We start from the raw sequence: 9,231 nt of genomic DNA, 5'->3' as shown, positions 1-9,231 counted from the left end.
TTCCCATTCTTGGTTTTATCCTCATGTTGAATATATAGTTGGAACTCAGTGACAATATAATTTCTGGAGGCTTGGAAGTCCTGGCAGAGAAATGTCCAAATCTCACCTACCTCAATCTGAGTGGAAACAAAATCAAAGATCTCAGTACAGTAGAAGCTCTGGTAAGTGGAAAGGTTTGTCTCTGGACTTGCTTTTTTTGGTTGAATTTTCTGAGATTTCCTTATTTTATCCTATTTCTATTTCAGTCTTTTGAAACTTCTGAATTTCTTATATGTTGTGATCTAGATGGTTATTGCTTTCTTTTCCTTTGGAGTACAACATTCAGATAAAATTTTAAACTGATGAGAAATTTTTTGTATCATCAACATCAGGAGTGGAATATCTGGTTTGAAAAGTTCTAGTATTTTCTTAAATTCTGTTTCCCTTCTTGATTAGTTTTTTTCTGAGCGATTTCATTATTTGCTCCTTTGTTACCTAGTATCAGGAAAAGGAGATGAAGTAAAACTCTGAAAATTGTTGCTCTGATTTTTAAAAAGCTTGGGAAGAGGTTGAAATTGTTGAAAGTAAGCTTGACTGTGGATTTAAACTAAATATGTTGTTTTTGTTGCCTATTTATGCACAAATTCAGTCAACAAAATCTATTGCATGCCTGCCATAAGTAGAGCACTAGCCAAGTGCTGGAGACATAGTTGTGAATAAAACACAGTTCCTACTCCTGGAGTTTCCATGCCAGGGCCTTGTTAAGGGAATGACTGTGCTTGATATAATAACCCTCCATCATAAAATTCTAAAAATCCAAAAATCATTCAAGTATGTATATTCTGGTTCATGAATTAAAAAGAAATAACTTGATATTTTAAAGCTCGAACGTAAGTTTTAACTTTTTACTTTTCCAGCAAAATCTTAAAAATTTGAAAAGTCTTGACTTGTTTAACTGTGAGATCACAAACCTGGAAGATTATAGAGAGAGTATTTTTGAACTGCTGCAGCAAATCACATACTTAGATGGATTTGATCAGGATGATAACGAAGCACCAGACTCGGAAGAGGAGGATGATGAGGGTAATCGTTCTTAATACTCGTAAACGTGTCACAATTATAACCTCTGCTCTGGCCACGCAGATTAGATTGGGCATGGATATTTAGGCATAGAAAAAAAAAGATGTTAGTAAGACAAGAAAAATTTAAAAACTTACAGTTCTAGTCCTGTATTTCTTCTTTCAGATTTTTGATATCTTTGGGAGAATTTAATGATTATTATATCAAGCTTCATGAAATTTTATATCTGTATAAACTTGTATATTCACCACCTGTTTAAGTGGCAACATTTCTTTATTTTTTAAGTTTACTTTGCAACTTTTAAAATAGTACTTAAAAAAAAATTCATCACAGTATTATATCTATAATAGCCACAAAGTAGAAACAACTTAAGTGTCCATCAGTTGATAAATGGATAAACAAAATGTGACATATCCATACAATGGAATATAATTCGGCCATAAAAATGAATGAAGTTCTGACACATGATATAATATGAGTGAACCTTGAAAACATTCTACTGAGTTAAAAGACACAAAAGGCGTGTGACTCTATTTACATGAAATGTCCAGAGTAGGCAGATTCACAGAGACAGAAAGTAGATTAGTGGTTGCCAGGGCTGGGGGAGGGAGAATGGTGAGGGACTGCTGATAGATTTGGGTTTCTTTGGAGGGTGATGGAAATGTTCTAGAATTAGATGGTGAATATACATTTTTGAGTGAATGGGTAATTAATAGATCAGATGACAAAGTAGCTGTTATTAGTAATGAGATACTTTGTTACTATTGGAAAAGAATTTGATGGATAGACAATGTTATAAAGTGATGGAATGATTAACAAGCAGGTTTTAAAGTGTTCACAAAGTAAAAAACTTTGTTTTGAATAAGATCTATACTTTGGAAAAATTTCACAATTTAGAAACCATATTTCTCAAATAGAAAATATGGATGTCCTAAAAGGGACATGCTTAAAAATAAAATCACCCTGAGATACTTCCCACCCATTGGCTTAAGAGATTGAAGTGATTGTGGGCAACGGTTAAAAGGATCAACATATCATAAAGAAACACTTGTCCAGCCATTTGCTCATCTTTTAAAATATTTTTAAAGATGGAGATGAAGACGATGAAGATGAAGAGGAAGATGAAGCTGGTCCACCTGAAGGATTTGAGGAAGAGGAGGAAGAGGAAGAGGACGATGATGATGAAGACGAACCGGGCTCAGAACTGGGAGAGGGAGAAGAGGAAGTGGGCCTCTCTTACTTAATGAAAGAAGAAATTCAGGTGAACAGACCCTTCTTACATGACCTGAAAATTAACTATTTAGGCACAGAGTTAAGTACTATAAAAAGTACGTTGTGTAGAAATCTGAGTTATTTCTAACTTAATGAGGTGCATGTGTCTGACTTGTCTTTTTTTCTCGCTACCCCCCCTCCCCCAGTTCACACTGTATCCAATAGTTATAGACACCTACTGATTTTACCTCCCAGATGTCTCTCGGATCCACTCTGCTGTCAGGGACATGGTCTGGTAGAAACGTTTTACAAATGTTCCTGAGCTTTTCTGCACATATAACACTGAGATTGTACCAACTTCATAATATCGTTTTAAGTATTTAACAAAGTCCTATCTAGTTGCTGGCACATTGTACGCACTCAGGAAAGTCTTACCCCTAAAGAGTTCTTGCTTTGCGTCTGTAGTGGCTTTCTCAGCGCCCTCCCTGAATGCAGTGTCACCACTCAGGTGTATCCTTTGTGGTGCTGTCTGCGCGGTCTGACTGCGAATGTGATCATATCACTCACCACCTTGGGACCGTTTAATGCTTTCCTATTGCCACTGAGACATGCAAGGTCCTTTATTCTCTGGCTTTATCTCCCTCTACGCCAAGTTAAATCATCACACGAAGCTATTTTTTTGCCTTTCTGTCTGTATATGAGTTTTCTATTAATATAAACAATATGTAATACATTGTTTATCTGAAATGAATTTGTACTCATGCCCTGTGATGAACTTTCTTTTTTCTGAGGTAAACATAAATATATAAAACATGTAAAGTGCACAGATTTTATGTACACGTCCATGAAGTTTTACATATGGGTATCCTTGTATGATCGCCACCCAAATCACGCCTCGTGAACTTTTATATTTAAAAAGTCAACTCTGGAGTTGCCTCATTGTTGAAGCTCTCTATAATTTTCATACAGTCACTCCTTTATCTGTTACCTTCAAACCTAGATTAGGCTTCTGTTACCTGTAGGCACTTTTATAAATACGTATTTATTGGGCCAGATGGTGAGCTCCTTAAGGGGCAGGCCAGTCGCCTTTGTAGCTCAGCGTCTGGCACATTGACTGGGACACAGTGGGCTCATGGGAAATGTCACATGACTTGAGCAAATGATCTTTAGCTCCCGGGAGTTATCTTTAGATAAGTTATTTTCTCCTAATGTTAAATCGTTGTCTTGTTTTCAAAATTCATAATTTAAAATAATTTTTTTATTATTAAAAATGACATCTCTTATTTAGACTCAAAATTGTTAGTATTATCATCTGTTTCCCTAATAACTTTTACATTGGGTATATAGGTGATATCACTGATTAATGATCATTTTTCTCTGATATCATTTTAAATATAAAGCTTGTGTGGAAAAAAATACGACTCAAACTTGTTTGGGGCTGTAGTGAGTTAGGAGCTATACAGTGATGCAGAATAGAACTTTAAGTATTTTAAGTACTCGTAGAGAAGGGTAACCTGTTCCATTTACATCAACATACAACTTGAATATTTTTCCCCTAAATTTTAATTTATTTGGTAAAATAAGGGATTTATTTATTTTGCCTTTGGCTTTTTACTTTCTATGCTAATAATTCCTCTTAGGTCTAAATAGTACTAAGTAATTGAAAAATGACCTTCAGCTAACTGCAAATGTTTATGTTTATCATTCCATTGAACATTAGAAAATATTAACTAAAAATGACATGGTCACGTATGGAGCAAAAATCCCTGAGATAATACATACAACATTAAGTCAGTATAGTACCCAGGTAGCAGGGTACTATTTCAGGCATTACGAAATAGTTTGGATGTATAAAATGAAATCTTGTTTTTAGAAACTAAGAGCCAGCAGAAGCTTCAGAAACTGTTGAGATTTAAAAAGAAATTAGAAGGAAATAGAAATGGTATTCGGTTAGCTATTCTTTGTTTGAGTCTTATTTCTACTTCAACTGCTCTTCAGAGGTAAGGAATTAATATGTACAAAGGACTTCGTGTAGGTATAGTACAGTTCATGAAAAATAGGGAAGGAAACTTTAGAAGAGTTGGGAATTATGGTGCTCTTAAGTACAAATGAAGAAACATTTTTTAATTAGGAAAAGATGGGAGTCTTTAAGAGCAACTCTCTGGCGGTCTAACAGATGATATTTAAAAAAAAAAAAGACTTAAAAACATGAACTAACTAATCTATTTTGTTTCAAACAAAATCCAAAGAAGTAATTCACTTTTTAGACTTGGGATTTTCTAAATTATCAAGGAATGAATAAATGTGATTAGTATCTCAAGTCTTTTTAAAAATATTATATATATTTACATTTCCTTTTTTATCTTTCCTTGCAGATTTAAGATATTTAAAATGATTTTTTCTCTCTTTTTCTTTCTCCTTTCCTCCTTTACTTTCTCTTCCCCTCCTCTCCCCTCTCCTTCACTGCTCTCTCTTCTCCCCTCTTCTCTTCCTTTCTTTTCTTTAGTTTAAGGCTGCGGGTTCTCCTAATTTTTATTGTGGTTCCTTTGTGTACTGTTTGCTACCCCACCTATTCCTCCTGTTCCCAGTAGCTTCATGGTGTTCTGGCATGGAATGCTTTACAGTGTTTGCTGTTAGCTAAATGCTGGAAAATTAGGTTCTTTTAAGTATTACTGGATACAAATGGGGCTGTGGATACTGTGGAAAGGGTGGGTTGTCCAAATTCTTCCTAACTACTTAGCAGTTCTTTATATTTGCCAATTAAAGTATTTTTAAGGAGCAATAAACTTATTTTCATAAAGAAACTAGATTTAGTTGGCTTTTTGAAAAGGACATATATAAGTTAGACAGGTTATTAAAAGATGGGAAAAGTATAGTTTTTTTTGTTCTTGTTGGGCTGTATTATTATTAAACAGTGAAAAATCTGTATCATGGCTTATTTATTCTCAAACTAAATATTTGAATTTCAAGGATGAAGAAGATGATGATGACTATGTTGAAGAAGGGGAAGAAGAAGAAGAAGAAGGTGAGTTATATTAGCTATGAAAACGAAGGGCAATTTTCCCAGGGTATTCATTAAGTCCATTAAAAAAAAAAAACAGCTTATAACATTTATTTTCAAAATAGGAAAGAAGAGGTAATGGATCTTTGAGCTCAACTTATTATTTTTTCAGGGTCTTCCATTTTAGAGAGAGTTAAGCCTTCTCTATCAGAGAACAGTTGCACTCTGGATAATGATTGCCCTTTTTAGATTTGTTCTCTGGTACTCTTTATCTAGGTCTTTCAATATAAATTTTAAAATTTACTAATAATTCTGTTAATGTCAAGCCCTTAGTTTCTGGATCCGTACTTTGTGATTTGGCCACAAGGGTGCATAGCAAGCTGTCATTATTTATGGATTTCTAAGTCTGTTCAATACACTGAAGTTGAAAGAATTTCAGAGAGGAAAGATATTTTTTGTCATTAACTTTTCACTAAGATAGAGTCAAAACTTTGTAAATTAACAAATGTTTATTCATTAAAATTAAGTATTTTATACTTTTCTTTTTACTCTTTCAGAAGAAGAAGGTCTTCGAGGGGAGAAAAGGAAACGAGATGCTGAAGATGATGGAGAGGAAGAAGATGACTAGATCATTCTGAGACCAGAATCCCTATTTCCTGGGTGTGCAATAGAGTGGTCACATCTTCTTTGTTTCTTCATGTACAATAGCTATCCCTACAGAAGATAATGTGTAACTTTTTATAGGAAAAGTGTGGTTTTACTATTTTTGCCTTATCATTCCAAATAAGATTTACTAGTCTGTTAATGATCATATTGTATGTAGAGAAAATTTTTCATTGACCCCCCCATTGTGAAACTCCATAGCAGTTTATTTAGAATCTTAATTTTTCTAATACAAGCTCACTGTATTAGTCATTTTAGCCCATAATTAAAACATAATCGCTTTTACACAGGTGTAGTATGGTGCATTTTATTCATAAGGTTTTAAAGTTATTTATGAATTAACCAAAATAACAGTCAGCTGGAATATGAAATGAAAATAGTCTCTTGAATGATAAGTTTGTCATTTTTTTAGCAGTGACCCAAAGATCTTTAGTTTGAAGATTTTTGAGTGCTTGTCGCACGAGTAGCTTGGAAAGTAGGAGCAGAATAGTAAAGGTTCTAGTCATTAGGTTTCTGAAACTTTTAAGCTGGGTGATTAATAAGGTTTTATTTTTGAAGGAAAAAATGCTTATAGTAAGTTTAGAGACTTGCAGGTGAGCCCTTTGTTCTTCAAGCTGAAGATCATGACATGCTGACGGTTGTTTGTTTTTTGTTTTAAATATGCATTTTTCATTTTCTTCTCAGCAATCCTTTTATGATCACTTTCCTTTCTTGTTTCACTCTCCTCCCTCTATCTCAAAAAAAAGTTGGGAAACTTATGGATACCCAGGAAAACCTTTAGTCTTATACCTCAATCACCTTTTTTAGACTTATCTCAGTTTTAAAGAAGCTAAGTCAAAGAAACTGAGGATTTTCTGAGATATGAATATTATCAATACAGTTTTATGTAACAGACTCTGCTTATTGTAAATCTTCCTTGGTTGACAAGATGTATAGACTGTATTAGTAGGATGAAGATAGAAAAGAAGCAGAGTGTCTTTTTCTGTGACTGCTGTAACTTAAAGTTTTTGGAAGCAGCAATAGTATTCCTTAAAAGTCAGAGCAATTGCTTGTTGATAATTAATGAGACATTCAAGTCAAAATTTTAAATTAGCTTCCCAAATGATTTAGATACCACTCTGCAAAGTATTTCTAGTTTTTCTGAATAGAACCTTTAATTATTCCTCCTAGTTTTATAGCATTACCAGATATAGCATTCGATTGGACTATATCAGGCAGTTGGAGAAATATTTGAAACTAAATCCATATTAAAATTAAGACTTGTTTTCAAGTGGATGTCCATTAAAAATAGAAAAATATTTGGGATAAGTATGAGTGTGTGTTTCCTTATATGGCTACTAAATATAATATGAGTAGACAAGTACATCTCCATTTTTGTTGTAGAGGCTCCATGTTCTAGGCAATTGCTTTTTTAATCTTGGCTCTAAATTTTTTTCCCACTTTGTTTTGAATATGTGTTTCTTAAATTAGTGTCAGCAAATTAATTGAAGTTACACTTCTACACTTTGAACACATTTAAATTACTGAGTATAGTAATTTTTTAGTTTAAAAATGTGTGACTTGGGGTTTTAAAGTGAAAATTAGAAAGTTATTTGTGGATAAACTAAAAAAGTTGCACAACCGACATAAAACTCTTGGGATAAGTTTAGTGGGGGTGGGGTGGGTTGGGGTAGGATTGCAATCTCCAAAAGGCTAATACTTTATTCCTTTTTGAAAATTGAAATGCCCTGTTTTGGTCCTGAAGAATTTTTGTCACATTGTATGCCAGATTATAAAATACTTATTTTTAAAATTAAATCTATATATTGACTTTCTTATCAATCATCTTATTGTGCAATCAAAATTAGAGTTCTTTGGTTTGAAAACACACGTAGAGCCTCCAAATAACTTTTTAAGACTTATTTAGCTTTGTGGGTGGTATTTTCATGCAAATAAGTAAGGGTGGGTTTTATATTTTGTAGAAGTTTTTGGTCCTATTTTAATGCTCTTTGTATGGCAGTATGTATATAGTGTGTTAAAATCCTCAAAACTCTCCTTAAAAAACTTTGAAGTTAATACTTCTGTGCAACTGTGTTTTGAATAAAGCCATGACAGTGTTAAAAACAAACAAACAAAAAAATGCAGTACTCCTGATTATTCTTTTATTGTTTCTGACTGTTCCCTGTTTTTTTCTGTGACTGCTGTAACTTAAAGTTTTTGAAACCGAATTGCTTCAAATAAATTGAAGATTTGTTGTTAATGATTAGTTTCAGTGTATGACATTCACTTTTCTGAACACCACCATTAGGGGCTCCGAAGGTCTTTTTATTTTTTTGTGAAAGCCTTTTTAAAAACAAACAGCTTGAACGTTAACTCATTTAAACACTTGGATGTGATATGAGACATTACAATTTTAAAAAGTTTAACTCATCTGCCTATTTAACTTTCTAAGCAGAAAAATTCTGGATTTCTTTAATTTTCCTTTTGGAGTTCCAAATCGAGCCAACACTTTTTGTATTTAGATTTGAAGTAATCATTACCTATAGTCGAAGTAACATCTATAGTCAACTAAAGTGATTATAAACCTATTGTACATCAATAATTTTCTAAAATTAATCCAGAGTTTTTATACTGTGTTTATCTTCAGAATTCTTAGATAACGTAAATACAAACATACATAATTCTTGCATGTTTACCTTGAGTAAATCAAACCTGAATCAAAAAATATTTTTTTGTGCTCTCTTTTGGTTTTCTTGTGATAAATGGTTTTTAAAATGTTTCATTTATAGACAACTCTGGAATGTATTTTAACAAGTCAAGGCACAAGTATGTTAAGTAATATTTTTGTGGTCGCTTTACAGTTTAATATTGAAAAGTATTTTAATTAGGGAATTCTGTTCTGAGATGGAAAATATTGAAGTATATTTCAACTGTAGGAATTGTTTATTGAAATTAGTAGGATATTTTTTGTTTTACATCTTTAAAAAATTCAAAGCCTTTCCCCTCTTGGTTCAAGACGGTAGAAATGCACTAAAAGGTTTTGGTGGAGGTGTTAATGAAGTAATTCTATGAGAGACTAATTCAAAAACACTTTAAGCATGGTTATTCCTTGTTCTGTATTTTAAAGAGAGGCTTTGGAACAGATGACATTTATCCCAGTTGCTGAAAATTTCCCCTCTGTTGTTCCTAGAACTGTATGCAATGATATTCTGCAGCTGTTGCTTAATAATAGCATTCTACTACTGCATTCCTTTTTCATGTACTAATCAGCCTAAGATTTGAGATCTTGGCTTGAGTAATTTGGCCCCAGGCAGCTA

General features: G+C 33.1%; 1 protein-coding gene across 3 annotated transcripts in view; it reads left to right on the top strand.

Moving 5' to 3' along the window:
* ANP32E (acidic nuclear phosphoprotein 32 family member E) overlaps positions 1-8,175 on the top strand; it is a 12,391-nt gene extending 4,216 nt beyond the window's left edge. Inside the window, exons 3-7 of one of the 3 annotated variants that reach the window (XM_011384685.2) lie at positions 39-161; positions 897-1,062; positions 2,148-2,320; positions 5,242-5,296; positions 5,830-8,175. In XM_011384685.2, coding sequence (XP_011382987.1) covers positions 39-161; positions 897-1,062; positions 2,148-2,320; positions 5,242-5,296; positions 5,830-5,900 — 588 coding nt within the window. In that variant the 3' untranslated portion in view covers positions 5,901-8,175. Of the gene's footprint in view, positions 1-38; positions 162-896; positions 1,063-2,147; positions 2,372-5,241; positions 5,297-5,829 lie in introns of those variants that run through there. The other 2 variants (XM_023525728.1, XM_023525729.1) reach the window with 2 other exon arrangements.
* The last annotated feature ends 1,056 nt before the right edge of the window (positions 8,176-9,231 follow it).

The sequence above is a fragment of the Pteropus vampyrus genome, unplaced genomic scaffold (genome assembly GCF_000151845.1).
Source record: "Pteropus vampyrus isolate Shadow unplaced genomic scaffold, Pvam_2.0 Scaffold617, whole genome shotgun sequence".
Classification (NCBI taxonomy): domain Eukaryota; kingdom Metazoa; phylum Chordata; class Mammalia; order Chiroptera; family Pteropodidae; genus Pteropus; species Pteropus vampyrus.
This window is presented reverse-complemented; position numbering and strand designations above follow the sequence as displayed.